The sequence below is a fragment of the Bos indicus genome, chromosome 8 (assembly GCF_029378745.1).
Source record: "Bos indicus isolate NIAB-ARS_2022 breed Sahiwal x Tharparkar chromosome 8, NIAB-ARS_B.indTharparkar_mat_pri_1.0, whole genome shotgun sequence".
Classification (NCBI taxonomy): domain Eukaryota; kingdom Metazoa; phylum Chordata; class Mammalia; order Artiodactyla; family Bovidae; genus Bos; species Bos indicus.
Window position 1 is genome coordinate 7,926,932 of NC_091767.1, and position 20,632 is coordinate 7,947,563.

Sequence of the window (20,632 nt, forward strand, 5' to 3'; positions counted from 1 at the left end):
TACTACTAATCAATTATGAATTTTGCTTTTTAAAAGTTATACATCTGATTTTATCATAATGTACAATATAATTTAAATATAACATCTTAGTTATGCAATTATTATCCTACCACAAGCTTGACTGAATAGGATGTCCTAAATTTCTTATACTTGTCAGGTTATCATTACTTACATGGTATATTTAAGACGGTAAATACAAGCCAGAGTATTCATGAGAGTTACAACTAATGGATTTGTGTAAAATCCTGCAAACCAATGCAAACCAATGGACTCACCCCACCTTTTCTGCCTGGATAAGGTTTACAGTGTTGCATTTCCTGTAAGTTTTTAATAATAACCATGATTATGTATTTTTTAATGTCAACAGATCCCTAATTGACCTGAGACCTTAAGTTCCAACTGAGGAGACTGGGGAGTAATTTCTATGTATCTGGAAATTTCCCAAAGAAAAAAATTTAAATTTATAAGAAAAAAAAGAAACTAAGTTCATGTTCACATGGTTTGGGCTTATGTATTCCTGCCATATGAACACATATGACACTTCATGACACTCACAAAGAAAGTAAAAATCATAAACGTTGCTTAATAACATTCCTGATAAGAGTTTCAAAGGGTTAAATAACTCTGGCCTTTAAACACTGTTTGGGTACAAGGCTATCAGGAGCAAGGCGTGGAGAGACTCTGGGAGGAAGATGTGACGGGCCCCGAAAGCCTGCAGACAGAGCTCTCTGCCGCAGTGGGAGAGCACCTGTCCTGGACCAGTCCTGGGCCATCACAGGGGAGGGCGGCGCCTGTGAGGAGCAAGGTGTCCACCTGGAGTGCGGTACCCCACTCTTTGCATGAATGAATGAACGATGCCCGGCTGATCCAGTGGTGGATGGTGAGCTGCCAGCCTCGCTGTTGTCCCTGCGCTCCTCAGTGACAGGTGATGGCTGTGAGCTGTGCCTGCCGCATCCCCTGGGGTGTGCTCTGGCCTCTCCTAAGAGTCTGCTAACATTTGTACAGACTCCGTTTAGGTCTTGGATCCTCCCCACTTTATGCAAATTCCTAACGGTGGTAATATTACCTTCAGGACTGGTTACTGTGAAATATATTAGGTCAAGACAATGGACACTTCCTGTTTTTTGATACCTTTGTTTTTATCTTAATAAATTGATCGTTTCTGCTTTTAAATTAATAGACTCTTTATCTCCCTCCTAATCCTTTTATCCTATCCTCACCGACTCTGAAGTTTCCCCTATTATTTACATCTTTTATTAGTGGGGTACATTTGTTGATTACCAATACTGAAGCATTGTTAACAACTAAATCCACAGTTTACATTAGTGTTCACTCTTTAGTCAGTTCAGTTCTGTCACTCAGTCTTGTCTGATTCTTTGCGACCCCATGGACTGCAGCACGCCAGGCCTCCCTGTCCATCACCAACACCAAGCTTGCTCAAACTCATGTCCATCGAGTCAATGATGCCATCCAACCATCTCATCCTCTGTCATCCCCTTCTTCTCCTGCCTTCAATCTTTCCCAGCAGTAGGGTCTTTTCCAATGAGTCAGCTCTTCACATCTGGTAGACAAAGTATTGGAGATTCAGCTTCAGTGTCAGTCCTACCAATGAACATCCAGGACTGATCTCCTTTAGGATGGACTGGTTGGATCTCCTTGCAGTCCAAGGGACTCTCAAGACTCTTCTCCAACACCACTTTTCAAAAGCATCAATTCTTTGGCGCTCAGCTTTTTTTATAGTCCAACTCTCACATCCATACATGACTACTGGAAAAACCATAGCTTTGACTAGATACTCTCTACTTTTTAATATGTTGTCTACGTTGGTCACAGCTTTTCTTCCAAGGAGCAAGCTTCTTTTAATTTCATGGCTGCAGTCACCATCCATAGTGATTTTGCAGCCCAAGAAAATAAAGTCTGTCACTGTTTCCATTGTTTCCCCATCTATTTCCCATGAAGTGTGGGACAGGATGCCACAGTCTTAGTTTTTTAAATGTTAAGTTTTAAGCCAACTTTTTCACTCTCTTCTTTCACTTTCATCAAGAAGCTCTTTAGTTCTTAGCTTTCTGCCATAAGGGTGGTGTCATCTGCATATCTGATATTATTGATATTTCTCCCAGCAATCTTGATTCCAGTCTGTGCTTCATTCAACCTGGCATTTCGCATGATGTACTCTGCATAGAAGTTAAATAAGCAGGATGACAATATACAGCCTTGATGTACTCCTTTCCCAATTTGGAACCAGTCTGTTGTTCCATATCCCGTTCTAACTGTTGCTTCCTGACCTGCATACAGATTTCTCAAGAGGCAGGTCAGGTGGTCTGGTATTCCCATCTCTTGAAGAATTTTCCACAGTTTGTTGTGATCTACACAGTCAAAGGCTTTGGAATAATCAAGAAAGCAGATGTAGATGTTTTTCTGTAACTCTCTTGCTTTTTATATGTTGGCAATTTGACCTCTGGTTCCTCTGCCTTTTCTAAAACCAGCTTGAACATATGGAAGTTCTTGGTTCATGTACTGTTGAAAGCCTGGCTTGGAGAATTTTGAGTATTACTTTGCTACCGTGTGTGATAAGTACAGTTGTGTGATAGTTTGAACATTCTTTGGCATTGCCTTTCTTTGGGATTAGAATGAAAACTGACCTTTTCCCGTCCTGTGCCCACTGCTGAGTTTTCCAGATTTGTTGGCATATTGAGTGCTGCACTTTCACAGCAGCATCTTTTGGGATTTGAAATAGCTCAACTGGAGTTCCATCACGCCACTAGCTTGGTACGTAGTGATGCTTCCTAAGGCCCACTTGACTTCATATTCCAGGATGTCTGGCTGTAGGTGAGTGATCATACCATCGTGGTTATCTGGGTCATGGAGATCCTTTTTGTATAGTTCTTCTGTGTATTCTTTTCACCTCTTCTTAATATCTTCTGCTTCTGTTAGGTCCATACCATTTCTGTCCTTTATTGGGCATATGCCCATCATTATTGTATTATACAGAATAGTTTCAGTGTCCTAGAAACTCCATTCCTCTACTTTTTAGTTTAGTTTTAATTGCAGTTGAGAACCTTTTTTTTTTTTTGGAATGCCCACTACCTTTGGTTTTTCCCCAAATGGTTACTAGGTAAGATTATAAACAAAACAAAAAGATAATTTATGGATTCAGAGGAACTATCAATATTTGCAAATGATGTGGCCAACAGGGCTTAATTATACCAATAGTTCATACAACTCGATAACAAAAGACAAACAGCCCAATCAAAAAATGGGCATAAGATCTAAATAGACATTTCTTCAAAGATGACATACAGATGGCCAACAGGCACATGAAGAGATGCTCATGGCCTATAATCACTAGAGAAATGCAAATCAGAACTACAATAGAGTACCACCTGCCACTGGTCAGAATGGCTGGGGAGCTCCGTTTTCTTCTCTGTGAAGTTGGGACTGGGGGAATAACAGTATCCACCCTATAAGATCTGGGGGCAGAGGGGAGGAAAGGATGGGGAGTTACATGGGTACAGGGCTTCAGTTTTGCATGCTCAGATTCTGGAGGTGGATGGTGATGACGGATGCACAGCCACGTGAATGCACTTATCGCCACAACACTGTACACTTGAAAACAGTTCATTTGCAAACTCTATGTCATATGTATTTCACAATTTAAAATAGTTTATAAAAGCAAAAAATGGGGGGAGCTCGTTTCTACACGGTTCCTGGAAACATACCCCTAGGCTGTCTGCCGCCCAGGGGCAGGTGGGAACTGGTGTTCATTTCACAGCATTAGCTGGTGAGGGTCAGACGCTGGGCTTGCCCTCTGGACTTCAGTTTCCTCACCCCAAAACTGAAGTCACTGTGAGAAGTAGAAATAAAGCAGATACAACTGTTAGACATGGAGGCCTAGCCTTAACTGGCTTCCCTGTTGGCTCAGTGGTAAAGAATCCACGTACCAAAGCAGGAGACAGAGATTCAATCCCTGGGTTGGAAAGATTCCCTGGAGGAGGAAATGACAACCCTTGCCTGGAGAATCCCCATGGACAGAGGAGCCTGGTGGGCTATAGTCCACAAGGTGGCAAAGAGTCAGACATGACTTAGCGACTAAATAACAAACAACAAACAACAATCCAGCCTTGCTGCTGCTGCTGCTAAGTCGCTTCAGTCATGTCCGACTCTAGCGACCCCATGGACTGCAGCCCACCAGGCTCCTCCGTCCATGGGATTTTCCAGGCAAAAGTACTGGAGTGGGGTGCCACTGCCTTCTCCGAATCCAGCCTTAGTAAACAGTAATAGTTGCTGCTAGGGGAAGCTACCAGGGAACGGGGTTGACTCAGCCGCCAGGGACTGGCACCCCAGACTCAGCAGGGTGGTATCCAGATGCCCCCTCATTTCGGGGGCTGGAACGCAGCTTCCAGTGCAAACCAGAGGGGCAGAAATTTTGCAGCAATGCCAATGAGAAGGGACAGAATTGTGGTCAGTTTCTCTGGAGGGGTTAAAAACTCACCAAGTTCCAATGGAGGGCAGGGGCATGACATCTTGACTTGTTTTTGAAGCATGTATTTAGATTTCACAAGAGGCATGAGGTTGCAGCCAGAACACACTCACCGTGGGACTTTCAACTCGTCTTCCCTCTGACCGATCCTTCCAGCTCCAGGCCTGAACTGCTGTTTGTCAGTTGCTCTGAGTTCTTCCCAAATAGGCCTTAAATGAAGGGGGCAGGATTAGGCCCGGGGAAAGTGGTCTCCATGGACCGGAGGAGCACGCATCAAGTGGCTGGCACTGCTCTCACCCTTCTCTCCTTCTCTGAAACACTTTCTCAACCCTTGCTCCCTGCTTCTCTAAAGCAGTATCCAGTTTCCTGATAGAAAAGCCTTCCTTCAATTTTTGAATGGCTGTCAGCAGCTGGCCACCTCCCACAACGGGAGTGAAAGTTGCTCAGTCATGTCTGACTCTTTGTGACCCCACGGACTATACAGTCCATGGAATTCTCCAGGCCAGAATACTGGAGTGGGTAGCCTTTCCCTTCTCCAGTGGATCTTCCCGACCCAGGAATCAAACCTGGGTCTCGTCCATTAGAGGCAGATTCTTTACCACAACGGGAGGTGGACAGCAAATTGTTTGAGATTTAAGGCCCAGACAGACCTATTATAATTAACACCTGGGGTGGATCATTTTTTAATATGTCCCTGTCCATATACAACAGAATTACTTTTAGTAACAATCATATAATATTTCATTATTCAAATTTAGAACAGAGTTCAAGTTTGAACTAAATTTTCACTTGAAATTTTCACTTGCCGATAGAAAATATTAGATCTCACAGTTCCGTATTTTACTATTTAAAAATTGTTGTTGTTGTTGTTGAGGTACAATTGAATTTAACTTTGTAGTCTGCGCTTCTCAGGCGGCGCAGTGGTGAAGAATCCTCCTGCGTCTGAGACACAAGAGACTGGGGTTGGATCCCTGGCTCAGGAAGATTCCCTGGAGGAGGAAATGGCAACCTGTTTCCATATCCTTTCCTGGGAAATCCCATGGACAGAGGAGCCCAGCAGGCTGTAGGCCGTGGGGTCACAGAGGGTCGGACAGCACAGACAGCTGTACTATGAGACAATCACCAGGATGAATTTAGCTACCATCCATTACCACACATGGTTACCTTTTTTTTTTTTCTTGTGAGGAGAACTTTTAAGATCTACTCTCTCAGCCACCTTCAAGCATACAAAACAGTATTATTAACTACAGTCACCATGTTATACCTTACAGGACTTGTTTATTTTATAGCTGGAACTGTTTTAAATTTTACAATCAAAACCTCCAAGTTTACGGTATCATGTAGAATGACAAACGTGAAATAACTCAAGGCCATGCCTTTGTGCAATCCCCGTATTATCATGGGTTATTTTGAATTGGCTATTAAAATAGGTGTTGGAAACAGTTACTGCTCAATAATTAAACCCCAAGCTCCGGGAGACATCCAGTGGTAAGACTCTGTCCTTCTACTTTAGAGGGACCGAGTACCATCTCTGATCACCCAGGCACACGGTGTGGCCAAAAAACAAAAACAAAAGCCCGTCCACCCTCCCTTCCCCTCCCCCACAAGCTTTGAACCTTTCTGTATCAAATGGAACTTACCCTGGACTGAAAACGCATGAAGCTGAACCCACCAAGCAGGAACTTCGGCACAGCAGGGAGTTCTCTGGATAAACTTTCAGATAGAATACAATCATTAACGGATAAAGAAGGAAATGTATCATGTTGAAGCTTACATATGTACTAATAAAGCACCATCTTACCTGCCAGAAGTTGTTTAGAACTTGAAACAATGAGAGATTTGTGTGTGTGTGTGTGTGGAAGGAGGAGGATTTTATCACTGACATTATTTGGAATTACTGGCACAGGGTTGCCGGGAGCCGGTGAGGCATTCCGCTCGTGACAAAGGTCGTGAGGAAGGAGGCTCGGCATACGCAAAGACGGAATCGAGCCTCAGGGGTCCGCCGGGATATTCTTGAGCATTTTCCCCCCAAAAAACTAGAGTCTGCCTACTTTATTGCTTTGTGCTCTCACCTCTGACTTTACTGGGGGCTGTCCCCTACCACCATCTCGCTCTCTCTGTCAAAGAGTTAACTTACAGCTCCAATTAATAAAGTTCCTAGGCAATTAGGAGTGTTTAAATCCAAACCCCTCAGATGGCTCTCTAACTCGCCTGACAAGTTTACCCGGACTCCTACAGCTATGCATACGATTGTTTACAGTCTCCCAGCCTCAAGAGGCACGGGAAGCTTAAGATATTCAAATAGCTTAGAGCCTCTCAGAGACTTAGAAACTGTCAGAATAAGACTAGTAAAGGATTTCATTGATGAGCCAATGCTTGTTGCCAAGTTTTTCACATCCCCTGAATTGTATCCTTGAATGTGTATTAATTAATATAGTTGGTATGTAGAAAAAATAAGTAGTGGCCTTGGTGTTAGTAACTTTAGACCCTTAAGGTAATAAATTCTTTTCTTTGTTGTAAACCCATTACACATCCGCCCTATAGGAATGCAATTTTATCTTCGGAAGATGGCGCCAAACCTTAAAATAATTACTCTTAGAGAAAATAAGTCTTTGTTGATAAGTCCTTGTCAAGAGTCATAAAATGTTAGTAGGCCTTCTGGCCAGAAGATGATGTAAATCACCTAAACCATTTGTATACGATAAATTTGCAGGAAAGAAACCCTGGTTTTTGATAAGAATCAAAGACTGCTGACTTTGCATCCCCTATTATCCTCTATGTGTAACTTAGGGTATAAAAGCCCCTGTTAAAAATAAAGCTTGCTCACCAATGCTTGGTCTCCCCATGTCATTCTTTCCTTTAACTTCCAGCTGAAGTCTCCATCTGGAGCGTGGATATCCTCTGCGACCACTTATTTGCCTGGGCTTCTAAGACCCACTCAAGAAGGTGTCTAAGGTGGGGCACCTTCCGCTATTCGAGAGGGCGCCTGCGGCCTCCGTGGTCAGAGCTAACCTGGTGTCACGGGTTATATTGATTTTCCGCGTAAACCAAGCTACTCAGCCTCTTTTCTCCACTGAATTTTCCTACTGAGCTATCCTCATTCTATTACTCTTTATATCTCTAATTACCATTTGAATAGGTCGCCGACGCCATCTCCCCTTCGAATACCCTGGATCAGCCGGGGCTGGTCCCCGGCACAGGGTGATCTAAAAAAAATGAAGTGATTTTAGTCTGTATTATTGTGTTGAATTCTCCACAGAGCATCCCTTGCTGCTTGTACCAGAAAAGGCTGCTCCCCAGCTTTTCCCTTTGCAGCTGATTTTAAAAGGCAGCCTCAGGGCTGTGAGATTGCACATCTGACTTAAATTAAATGAACAGTCTCCAGTTGAGCGCTTTTATTTTAGGTATAGGACCTCTCAGTGGGGGAGGCGAAATGAATGGAAAGTCACTACATCACATTTCTCAGATATCAGTGCTGAGGATTTTTAGAGCATGTTTTATAAATTGAGAATTTGGGAGCAAGACAGGACAGCAGTTTTTTCAAGCTGCAGGACAGTGTTTGGCACGCCCTCTGGTGGAAAGTTTGAAAATAGATCAGTTCAGTTCAGTTCAGTTCAGTCGCTCAGTCGGTCCAACTCTTTGCGACCCCATGAATCGCAGCACGCCAGGCTTCCCTGTCCATCACCAACTCCCAGAATTCACTCAGACCCACGTCCATCAAGTCAGTGATGCCATCCATCCATCTCATCCTCTGTCGTCCCCTTCTCTTCCTGCCCCCAATCCCTCCCAGCATCAGTCTTTTCCAATGAGTCAACTCTTCGCATGAGGTGGCCAAAGTACTGGAATTTCAGCTTTAGCATCATCCCTTCCAAAGAAATCCCAGGGCTGATCTCCTTCAGAATGGACTGGTTGGATCTCCTTGCAGTCCAAGGGACTCTCAAGAGTCTTCTCCAACACCACAGTTCAAAAGCATCAATTCTTCGGCACTCAGCTTTCTTCACAGTCCAACTCTCACATCCATACATGACCACAGGAAAAACAATAGCCTTGACTAGATGAACCTTTGTTGGCAAAGTAATGTCTCTGCTTTTGAATATGCTATGTAGGTTGGTCATAACTTTCCTTCCAAGGAGTAAGCGTCTTTTAATTTCATGGCTGCAGTCACCATCTGCAGTGATTTTGGAGCCCCAAATAATAAAGTCTGACACTGTTTCTACTGTTTCCACATCTATTTCCCATGAAGTGATGGGACCAGATGCCATGATCTTCGTTTTCTGAATGTTGAGTTTTAAGCCAACTTTTTAACTCTCCTCTTTCACCTTCATCAAGAGGCTTTTTAGTTCCTCTTCACTTTCTGCCATAAGGGTGGTGTCATCCTGTATAAATTTTAAAGTTAACAGCTTAAACCTGTTGCGAAAAGTAGACTCACTGGAAAAGACCCTGATGCTGGGAAAGATTGAAGGCAAAAGAAGTGGGTGCAGAGGATGAGATGGTTAGATAGCATCACTGACTCAATGAATATGAATTTGCGCAAACTCCAGGAGATAGTGGAGGACAGAAGAGCCTGTGGCAAAGAATCCAACATGACTTAGTGACTGAACAATAATATCTTTACATTGCTTATTAAGTGCCCTGCTCTGGCTACAGCTTTTACCTCTATTATCTCCTCCTTACAACTGATTGTAAATTAGGTATCTGATTCCAATTTTACCAATTATAGAACTAATTCAGAGAGGCCATTCAAATTAACCACCACTAACACAGCTAACCGGAGAAGGCAATGGCACCCCACTCCAGTACTCTTGCCTGGAAAATCCCATGGACAGAGGATCCTGGTAGGCTGCAGTCCATGAGGTCGCTAAGAGTCAGACACGACTGAGCGACTTCACTTTCACTCTTCACTTTCATGCATTGGAGAAGGAAATGGCAACCCACTCCAATATTCTTGCCTGGAGAATCCCAGGTACGGGGGAGCCTGGTGGGCTGCCGTTTATGGGGTCTTACACAGTCGGACACGACTGAAGTGACTTAGCAGCAGCAGCAGCAACAACACAGCTAACAACTGGTAAAAGTATGGTTGAAACTAGTTTTGTCTCATTCCAGAGCCTGAGCCCTTACCCACCACGGACTGACTTGCTACCACCTACACAACTGAGAGCTTGGGGCCTTGAAGACTGCCTACCCCAAACCGTGCTTCTAAAACTATATACTTGCACAATTGTGGTCATTTTTGATGTTCACTTAAAGGTTGTGATTTGCTCTCAAAGAATCACTGTGGCTTGGCTTGTCACTCTTTTCTTCTATTTTTGTTGCTTTTGTGTCTTAACATGTTCTGGCCAGTTTATGGCAATGGCCTTTTGTCCAGCAATAGGAACTCTCAGACTTTAAAGAACATTAGCAATATACCTCATCTCTGACGCCCTGGCCATCTTGGAGCCACAGAACTGAAGCAAGCTGGTTCTGGGAGTAGTTCGGGGTTATCCAATTTAGTGGATTCACAAGGTGGGCATCTTGAAAATCCATGGAGGGAGTTTTTGCTGTCATGTGATTGGAGATGCTGGAAGTTCAGGATACTGGATGTTTACCATGCCCAGGACAGGTCACTCAGGAAGAGTTTACCCAGGCCCCATGAGACTTTCCAGCATCCTGCCAGACATTGTGAGTTAGAACATCTGGTTCAACCAGTGATGGGATTTCAAGATTTGGGATGCCTTTTCTGTGATATTTCATCCCTTCCACATCCCATGTCACTACAAGGAATTATTTTGATGTTGTACTTACACATAAGGCCTGGATGATTTGCAAATCATCCTCCTTTCTTATTTTCCTCTGCAATTTATGATCTAGCTCAACATCTTATCCCTACTTAGGATATTTTCTTCTTTCTCCAGCCATGTTCAAATAAATCAGCTCTGTTAATACTTAGCACTAACTTTTATCCCTTTGTCTAACTGTTCAGCTTTCTCATTCTCTGTCTTTCTAGGAAATGGCTCCTAATCTTTGATTTTTTTTTTTTTTTTTTTTACCACTCTGCGAGGCCTGTAGGATTTTAGTTCTCTGACTAGAGGTTGAACCCAAGCCCTGGCAGTAAGAATGCCAAGTCCTAATCTCAAAACTGCCTGGGAATTATTATCTTTGACTTTTCTTAAATCTAAGCTTAGTCATTGTAAGTCAGGGCAATAAACCATTTCCTAATGTCTCACAATAGAGTTCTGTTTTAAAAATACAGTGTATTAATACAAACTTTGAGGTATAGGAAGGCCAACAGGCCCAGAGATGAATGCCATTGAATTGATTGTTACTCACAGTGCCCAAGAGGAGGGGCACAGCACGGCGTGGGGGAGGGGCACACAGGGAAGCATCAGGGTGGGCTAGGAGGCAGAGGAGCAAGGAGAAAATGAGGGCTAGTCTTCATCGTGGTTTCCATGGAAAAGCAACAAGTGAGTTAGGGGAAGCGGGCTTAGGATCTGGCCAGTGTGCATAATTTCAGTGGCTCTGGGCACAGGGCTGTCCCTAGAGCTCTGGTTCTGGTGTGATGGGGAGAAGGAAACCGTGGTCTGTCAGGAATGTGAGAGCCTGATAAAGGTGGCTGGATGGTGGGCTCTGGACTGGTTGGTGTGAATTTTAAAATCCTGCTCTTAGGACTTCCCTGGCAGTCCAGTGGTTAGGGCTCTGAGCTTCCACTGCAGGAGACACGGGTTTGATCCCTGGTCAGGGAACTAACATCCTGCATGACTGTGCCATGGCCAAAAAAAGAAAAAGAAAATCCTGATCTTGGGCCAGTTGCTTACTGTCTCTAGGAATAATATCTCCAGCAGCCCTGGGAGGTCCAGTCTCTCCAGGTGCAAGAATGCCCCAGATGCCAAAGCATCAGAATACAGACAACAAAAGACATATTTAGAACACTGCCCAAACCTTTACCGATTAAAATGCATATTATTTTGTTACAACCTATTCACTTGAATTTCCCACTTAGGTTACAGTTGGGCATCAGAGTGGTTTTTAAACATTATGTCTGTAGGTGGTTATAGCTATGATTTTCATTTTAGAACCACAAAGATGTTACCAATGTTTATTTCAAAACAGGAGGTAGGATCAAATGAGACTGGGAGCCACAGATGTTTTACAGATGAGGAAACCAAGGCCCGGGGACCCCAGGTGACTTTCCCACAGTGGGTTGTAAGAAATGCTGACTTCAGGCTCAATCTCCAGGATTCCTAGGGCTTTCTTTGGCATTAAACAGCCTTAACTGGGGCTTCCCTGGTGGCTCAGATGGTAAGTAATCCGCCTGCAATGCGGGAGACCTGGGTTTGATCCCTGGGTTGGGAAGATCCCCTAGAGGAAGGCATGGCAATCCATTCCAGTATTCTTGCCTGGAAAATCCCCATGACAGAGGAGCCTGTTGGGCTGCAGCCCATGGGGTCACAGAATCAGACATGACTGAGTGACTAAGCACACAGCACAGCCTCAACTAAAAGCCCTAAATAGACAGTGTGAACGTTCTCTGCAGATGCCCTCAATGAGTACTGAAGATAACTCTCCAGTGTGAAGGCCAGCTCTAAAAGTTACAGCAAAAATGTGCCAAAATAAAGTCAGTATTTCATTTTTTATAATCCTGGGGAGACAGAGCACCTGTGTTCCATTGGCTGTATCCTCTCTGCCTTTCTCTCATTTCCTCTTCTTCTGTGTTGGTCGAATAGAAGCTGTGGTCCACTCTGCCTTTCTGACCATCTTAACAGTGGGACTTCTCCACAGTCTTTCCTGACCAGCCAACAGTGGGACCGTCATGGTCTCCCAAAGACTTCCCAGGTCTGTTGAAACCCTACACCAGTGCTTCTCACATTTTCCTGCCAATTGTCTGGGGAGCTGGTGAAAATGCAGAGCTGCTGTTTCTAACCTGTTCCTGGGCAAGGCTGAGGCCCCTCACACGGGGTACACGTTCAGTAGAACAGGTCATTAAGATTCTAACGTGAGATCTGGGGGTAGTCCTCAAAGGCATCTGAAAAACTTTTGAAAAATATGGCTTTCCAGTCCCATTGGAGAGCTGTGCCATCATAATCTCTAAAGGCAGAGCATGGAGTAAGACTTTTGATTTTTACTTTTATTTTCTATTTTTTGGCCACACCAGGCAGCATGCATGAACTTAGTTCCTTGACTAGGGATCAAACCTGTGCCCTCTGCAGTGGAAACGCAGTGCCCCAACCACTGAACCATCAGGGAAGTCCAAGGAATAAAAATTTTTAGAAACTCTCCAGATCACTCTGATAACTAACCAGGTTTGGTAACCCTCTCCCCTCAATCACCACCCTAAAATGTTGACTTAACATTTATGGATACCATGCAGACATTGTAACAATCTGAACTTGGCTTGGAAGTAAGCACCTTGCAGGCTGCTGCAAACCTAGAGAGACTGTGATATATTTTCAGGTAGAATTTCAAGAACTGTATCTTCCCACGCAATTACAGGACCAAAACAGATGGGAAAACGGTCTAAAACAATCTTGTGATGTTAATACCTTTATCTGCATGTATTTATACATCTCTCGAGATGATCAAGGTATCTTGATCTATCTAAATCAAAACATTCACTGCATTAGAATTTAAAAATTAGGGCACTGATGTATATCTCACCAGAGACTCATATTTGCATAATTATGAGTGGCCTGCATTTTCTTGGCTCCATCTCTGTCTTAAAGTCTGGACATCATCCTGCCCTCTGCCCACTCTTATAGAGGGCAATTCTTTTTTTATTTTTTTCATTCAGCAAACATTTATTGGGTTCTTACTTATCTGACCACTACTGTAGTAGTCCTGGAGATTAATGATAAACGAGGCACAGCCCTGGCTATGCAGGGCTCAAAAAACTACAGCCCAGGGGACACACCCAGCCTGATTTTGTAAATAAAGTTTCATTGGAACAAAGTCACACCCACTTATCTACATGTTTTTTACGGCTGTTTAAAAAAACAAACAAAAAACTAGCTTTGCTGAGATATAGCCCACATACCACAAGATTCACCCTTTTAAACTTTACAATTCAGTGATTTTTCGTATGTTCAGAGTTGTGCGACTGTCAGAATTACTTAATTTTAGATCATTTTTGCCATCCTCAAAAGAAACTCCATGCTCTTCAGCAATCACCTACCCCTTCTCCGTCCCACCAGCCCCTGGAAACCGCTCATAAACTTCATGCCTCTATTGATTTGCTTATTCTGGATGTTTCGTGTAAACTGAACCACAGAATATGCAGGCTTTTGTGCCTGGCTCTTTTTCACTCAGCATCATTTTCAAGGTTCATCCATGTGGCTCAAGTCAGCACCTCTTTGTATGGCTCTCTGGCGGCTTCTGTACTGTGTATTAGCAGAGTTACGTAGCTGGAACTGAGACTGTATGGCCAGCAAAGCCTAAAATATTTGCCAACATTGATTACATGTTATCAAAGAGTTTGTGACCCACGGTCTAAGGTAAGGGGAAAAAGGCATTTTAGAATCTTAGAGTTGGAGAAAAGTTTATCAGCCAGCAAGTGCCATGTCTCCCTGACTCTGGAATCTCTTCATTAGCACCCGTGCTGGGTATCTTAGTGTGTGGAAAGGACCTCTGATAGTCTTTTTTTTTTAATTTATTTTTTATAGGGGGGACGTTGGTTTATAACATTCTATAAGTTTTATGTGGAAAACATCATACTTTACTTCTGTGTACTCTACAGCTTGCTCACCAGTAAATATCTAGTTTCTGTCCATCGTGGAAGCAAATTCTTTTTTTTTTTTTTTTTTTTAATGTTTATTTATTTATTTGGCTGCACCGGGTCTTAGTTGCTGCATGTGGGATCTAGTTCCCTGACCAGGGGTTGAACCTGGGCCCTCTGCATTGGGAGCCCGAGGTCAGCCATTGTACCACCAGGGCAGTCCCATAGAGGGGACATAAAATAGTCTCTTCCCCCACCTCCAGAGAAGGTGGGAGAGGGAAGAAGGGAGATAAGAGTGGAGGATGCCCCCAAGTAAGAATGCTGCTATAGACTGAATGTTTGTGCTCCCCTAGAATTTGTATGTTGCAAGCCTAACTCCCAATGTAATTGGCAATGGGGGCCTCTAGGGTTGATTAGATCCGGAAGGGTGGAGCCGTTTTCCCTTCCTCAGCTTGAGAACACAGAGATAATGTGGCTATCTATGAGCCAGAAAGAGGTCCCTCACATCGAATTTGCTGGCACCATGATCTTGGAATCCCCAGCCTCCACAACAGTAAGAAATAAATTTCTGTAGTTTATAAGCCACCCCGTCTCTGGTATTTTATTACAGCAGCCTGAATGGACTAAGACAAATGCCCTTCTGAGCTACAGAAACCCTTAAAATTTTTTTTTTCCAAAAGAGCACAGCAGAGAACCACAGTGATGGACTATGCCAGCTACAGACAGAATTTACCCAATCTGACAAAGAAATAATGCTGCGACCCAAATGGGTGTGTCCAGACAGGTTTCAGGCTGCTGAGAAAACTTTGGAAATGCCTCTGTGGTGGAGACAAGTCACTCCAAGGGCAGGGTCTTCCTTCCTGCCCAGCACACCATGTAGTCGTAAATGTACGATGTCTCCAGGCCCAAACTGCCCCAGAGAGATGCCCCTCCAATTTCAGATGATAAATGAGTATCTTGGGGTGGGAGGTAGGGGGTTGTTACACGCTCCAGGTAGCAGTTGCTCAGGACTTCCAGTAGCCAGTCCTGCGAGGGCTTGATCCCAGGCTGCACCCGGTGGGATGGGGTCTGCTTCATTTACCCCGTCTCCCCAGCACCCAGCGTGGCACCTGGCTCCTGGCAGCTACTCAATGAGCACGTGACTGATGGACTCACTTGAAGGTGAAATGCTTTTTTAGATTTAGAAGTGCCTGTTGGGGTCTGTGTGCGGATTGGAAAAGAATTTCCAGACATGAGGCAGAATGAGAGAAGAATAAAGTTTATTAGAGAGGGAGACACTGTCAGAACAGTGGACTGGCTCAAGATAGAGCTGATTCCTTTTGTGGGCTAGTAGCCCACTCCAGTACTCTTGCCTGGAAAATCCCATGGATGGAGAAGCCTGATGGGCTGCAGTCCATGGGGTCGTGAAGAGTCAGACATGACTGAGCGACTTCAATTTCACTTTTCACTTTCATGCATTGGAGAAGGAAATGGCAACCCACTCCAGTGTTCTTGCCTGGAGAATCCCAGGGACAGGGGAGCCTGGTGGGCTGCCGTCTATGGGGTCACACAGAGTCGGACATGACTGAAGCGACTTAGCAGCAGCAGCAGCAGCAGCAGCCAGTTTTTGGAGAAGGCAATGGCTCCCTACTCCAGTACTCTTGCCTGGAAAATCCCATGAACGGAGGAGCCTGGTAGGCTGCTGTCAATGGGGTCACTAAGAGTTGGACACGACTGAGCGACTTCACTTTGACTTTTCACTTTCAGGCATTGGAGAAGGAAATGGCAACCCACTCCAGTATTCTTGCCTGGAGAATCCTGGGGATGGGGGAGCCTAGTGGGCTGCCATCTATGGGGTCGCACAGAGTTGGACATGACAGAAGTGACTTAGCAGCAGCAGCCAGTTTTTAGAGGCTCAAGAGAGAGAATATTCCTACTGGAAGGGTGGCATTATGTTACAGAGTGGGTAATGGGGTGGGCATTTTACCTAATATGAGGTCAGGGAACTGGCCGGTTTAGATCCCAAGGCTCACGGCAACAGTTGCTATAGGGCTTGGTTAATTCTGAAGGTTTTATCCTGTGGTATAAGATGCCATATTTTCTACATTTTTTCCTAAACTTTGATCCGGGCATCCTTTAAACAGAACCTCTGAAGGCTTTGTGTCTGAGAGCCAACTCTTTGGAAAAGACCCTCATGCTGGGAAAGACTGAAGGCAAAAGAGGAAGGAGGCGGCGGCAGAGGATGAAATGGTTCAAGAGCATCACCGACTCAATGGACATGAGCAAACTCGGGGAGATAGTGGGGGACAGAGGAGACTGGCATGCCACAGTCCATGGGGTTGCAGAGTCAGATAACACTTAGTGACCGAAGAACAACAAATCTGAGATCAGTTCCCACTGGCTGTGAGCTGCCCCAGGCAGTCTGGTCTGAAAATTCAACACCGAGTTAGGTCGGTGCTCCATGCTTCATATCCAAGAAGGTGAGGGGTGTTGAGGGGATCGGAGACACAGTTTTGAAGGACAAGGGCTTCCCAGGGCAGTGTTTACTGCAGATTCTGGGGCCTCCCTTCCTTGAAATGTCTTTCTATGCCCACTGAGAGCTTCACTATGCCTGGGAAGTGGGGATGGGCAGGGGAGGATCTTCTCTTCCTGAAAGTGCCATGGCGTGTGTGTGCTCCCAGGCATGGCGTCTATCCAGGGAGTGGCTGGTATGTGGGTCTGCCCTCCTCAACAAGTCACTCAGGGAGGAATGTGTTTATTTGAGTAAATGTTTCCTGCCCCCACTCCCCACCAGACAGAAAACCTCTTCTCAGCATGGAGAGTGCCAGGGGGCCAAGGCAGTGACCAAAGCTCTACTCTCTGAGGTCCAGAAGCCAAAGTGCTGCGGGGGGACCCAAGCCACGTGGGTTTCCTCTTCACTCCTCCCAGCTGAGGGCAGGGAGGATGAGAAAAGCCACTCCCAGTGCTGGGGGTGAGCGCTCCCTTCCTGTGGCACGGAAGGTCTTTGAGGGACCATGAGTCAAATCCACGGACAGAAATCTGGGGGCAGAGGTGATCAGACCAGACCCAGACCAGAGAAGAAGCTAAAGACAGAGCAGGGACCCTGACTCACCTCCGGAGAAGTCTTCTTCTGATGAGCTCTCTTTACGGGTTAAGGCGAGGCTTGAGTCCCAGGGACCTGAAGGGAGGTGCCCCTGAAGGGCAGGTGTGGTGTTACCAATTTAGAACGTTGGGAGGAGTCAGGGGAGGGAGTGGAGAGAGTGGGGGCGTGGGGGCTCTGGTGTGTGACACGTCCCCACTTGATGGAACCTTGCTCCCTCCCTCGGAGGAGCTCCACATGGGGCTACACTTCCGTGGGGAAGAAAGGGCTGATGGATTCCCTTCCAGCCATGTTCCTTTTTCCTCCCGGATGACGCTGTTAAAAAGTGGAACGTGTCCAAACAAGCAGACACGAGTAGAGATGAACGTTGTCATGAGGCTGGTGGAACACCCCATTGGTCAGATCTGCTTGGGACAGTTAAATCCAGACAAGCCCACGGCTGCCACTGTGTGGGATGCCCCCTCCCTCTCAGCCCAGGTTCTGCCTCTTTCCTTCCACCTACCCCCACCCTCCAGGAAAGAGCCCAGGATGAGGACTGCTGTGTCAGATGCTGCCCTGAGCCTAGGACAACTATAAGAACTGGTCATGGGACTTCTCTGGTGGCCCCTTCCACTGTAGGGGGCACGGGTTCAATCCCTTGTCTTAGAACTAAGATCCTGCATGCCACGCAGCAAGGCCAAAAAGTGAATAAAAATAAGTTTATGTAAGCAACTTTAAAAGATAAAAAAATAAAAAATTTTAAAAAGCACGTGTCCTATTGGAGGGATGAGAAACCTTTTTGCTGGTTGTCAGTGGGTTTCTGATGAAAGCAGCTTGTCCCAGGGATTCACTGGCAGAATTTCTAGCATAAAGTATTAGGGGGAAAGTGTTTCTTTGGAAAATACAACCTAGAACTTTTCTGTCTCTCCCCGCCCTCATCCCCAGTTTCTAAAATATTCATTTATTTATTTGGCCGCACTGGGTCTTAGTGTGGCATGTGGGATCTAGCTCCCTGACCAGGGATTGAACTCAGACCCCTGCACTGGGAGAGCCGAGTAGAAGCTACTGGATCACCATGGAGGTCCCACCCACCATGCCCAATTTTTAACACTGAGTTTTCTCTCTAGCTTCCGCGCCTTGCATCTACCTGGGATTTTCCCCTACGTGGCCCCTATCCTAACCTTTGGTTGCCAGCCTCCATTCAGATTCCAAGAGTCAGTAGTTTGGGGTCCAGGGTTTTTTTCCTACCTGAGTGGTATTGCGGGGGTGGGGTGGTGGTGTTAGGAGGCAGTGATGCCCAGAGGGCCCACCCACTTACCTCCTTAATTCCCCTGTCACCTCTCTTCCTCTTCTGGGGGCGGGGGTCACCAGCTGCTGCTGAGAAGCCTTTGGTCCAGTCAGAGGCCACTGAGGCTGACAGGGCTGCTAATAAGCACCCAGGATTTTCCACTCCGTGCTCCTCTGTCCCTCCCCCACCGTAAACAAAGGAAAAGGCACACGTACACACATGTTATTAAAATGAACTGTTTATATTATCTCAGTTGAGTCAATACATTATAATGTATTAAAATGGAAAGGTACAAAATTGAAATAAATACTTTCTGATTCATGTATAAATCTTTTTTTTTTTTTTGTCAAGATGATTTTTATCGTCAGTACATGTCACAAGAAAACATTTAAAATGACACTGAAACAATCATTTAAATCATGGTGCATGGAGGAAAAAGGTAAAGAAAACAACTTTTGGCTTGTTTTGGCATGAGACTTTGATACAATTTGGGTTCCCCAAGACCATGTGAAGGGTGATAAAATAGAAATGCTCAAAACCGACTTAAAAAAATAAACAGGCTTTACAAAAACCCTTTTTTTTTTTTTTTTTTTTTGATGAACCCAGCCACTTCTCTACATGGTCTGCACTTACAGAAGATACATTCAGTATTGTCCACGGGAAGACAGCAACTGCCTTTCGTTTTAAAGAGCTCGGTGGAGGGGCTGAAGGAATGTGCTGCTGCTGAAGGCGGGGAAGGTGTGCAGGAGAACGGAGAGTCTAGACAGTCTTCAGGAACGGCTCTGAGAATGAGGGGGGCTGGAGGGTCTCTGGAACAAGAGTTGGCGCAGAGAGAGGTGAGTTGTCCAGATCTGAAGCAGAGCAAATGTGCAGGGTGGAGACAGCGGTCAGTAGTGAACATTTGGGCAGGGGGCTGGGGGTGAGGGGTTCAGGGGGTGGGGGTCCTCCTGCCTGAGCAGTACTGGGTTTCCCCTCAGCCTGGGAACATTTCTATCTCAGCAAGAGGCTCACCCAGTGCTTTGGGGACAAGGCTGGGGACTCTTCAGGCACAGCAGTGTGGGGGAGACCAGGACAGGTGTGGGCTCAAAAATGAACACCACACAAAGGGCTTTCTCCTCTGGTTCTAATTGCTTGGTAGGTGGTTGTTAAGGCAATAAGGACTTTAGCAAACTAGAAATTAAGGGCAGCTAAATTCAGCCAGATGGAAGATAAATAAAAGGTGAGAAAGTGTTAGTCACTCAGTCGTGTCCAACTCTTTGGGACTCCATGGACTGTAGCCCACCAGGCTCCTCTGTCCATAGAATTCTCCAGACAGAATACTGGAGTGGGTTGCCATATCCTTCTCCAGGGTATCTTCCCAACCTGGGGATTGAACCCAGGTTTCCTGCACTGCAGGTAGATTCTTTAACATCTGAGCCACAAGGGAAGCCCTAAGCAAAAGGCAAGGAGTCTCTTTCTCCTCGGCTACCTCCCTGCCCCAAGCACAGGAGACCTCAGCTCCCAAAGCTTCAAGCGTCCAGTGTGTGAAAGCCCAGGGTTTGCCCTTTGGAAGGCTCTGTGGACAAGGAGGCTCAGCTCTGGCTGGAGGCAACTTCTCTCCAGATTCTCTTTCCCGAGGACAGGCCATCCATGGTCACCCAGCCAGGGAGTGAAAAGTGGAAGCACCAAGGCTCATTGCAGAGTTAGGGCAAGTCCTTTGCTGTAGACTATCTGGCCCATCCCAGTGGCCTTGAACTCTGTGTGTCCTGGAAAGCAAGGCCTGATGCTCAAATGCCCCAGTGAGACCCATGCTCCGTTAGAGGGCAGGACTAGCCCTTCAGGGTTCAGGAATGTTCCCCCTACATCAGATGGAATGACAATTATGAAGTCCATCGGAGTTTGAGGTCCCGACAAGGGTTGTAAACTCATGGCTGGCTCCTTAGGGGTTTGAAGGAAGCTCCTTTGATCTGAACCCACTCACAGAGAAACATACAGAAGACTGAACAAAACAGATGGAAGAACCTATTCCTTTGCCCTTGTTCTGGAGTGAAAGAAACAGACCTTGAAACACTGTGCAAAAGATAAACCTTAAGAGTTGCCTCCATTCTGGGCAGGCTGGCTGGCAAGATGCAGGACAATCTG

The 20,632-nt window shown here is 45.6% G+C and overlaps 1 protein-coding gene across 2 annotated transcripts in view; it reads right to left on the minus strand.

Annotated features, from left to right (window-relative positions):
• The window catches only part of MTMR9 (myotubularin related protein 9), a 116,065-nt gene extending 109,600 nt beyond the window's left edge, over positions 1 to 6,465 (minus strand). For both annotated transcript variants that reach the window (XR_011567991.1, XM_070794402.1), the window contains exons 1-3: positions 6,282 to 6,465; positions 6,121 to 6,193; positions 4,594 to 4,689 (exon numbers count right to left, since the gene is read on the minus strand). Coding sequence is in view for 1 of the 2 variants with exons in the window: in XM_070794402.1 (XP_070650503.1) it covers positions 4,594 to 4,689; positions 6,121 to 6,193; positions 6,282 to 6,450 (338 nt within the window). In the remaining variant the exon portion in view is untranslated. The remainder of the gene's footprint in view (positions 1 to 4,593; positions 4,690 to 6,120; positions 6,194 to 6,281) is intronic.
• Positions 6,466 to 20,632: the final 14,167 nt, after the last annotated feature.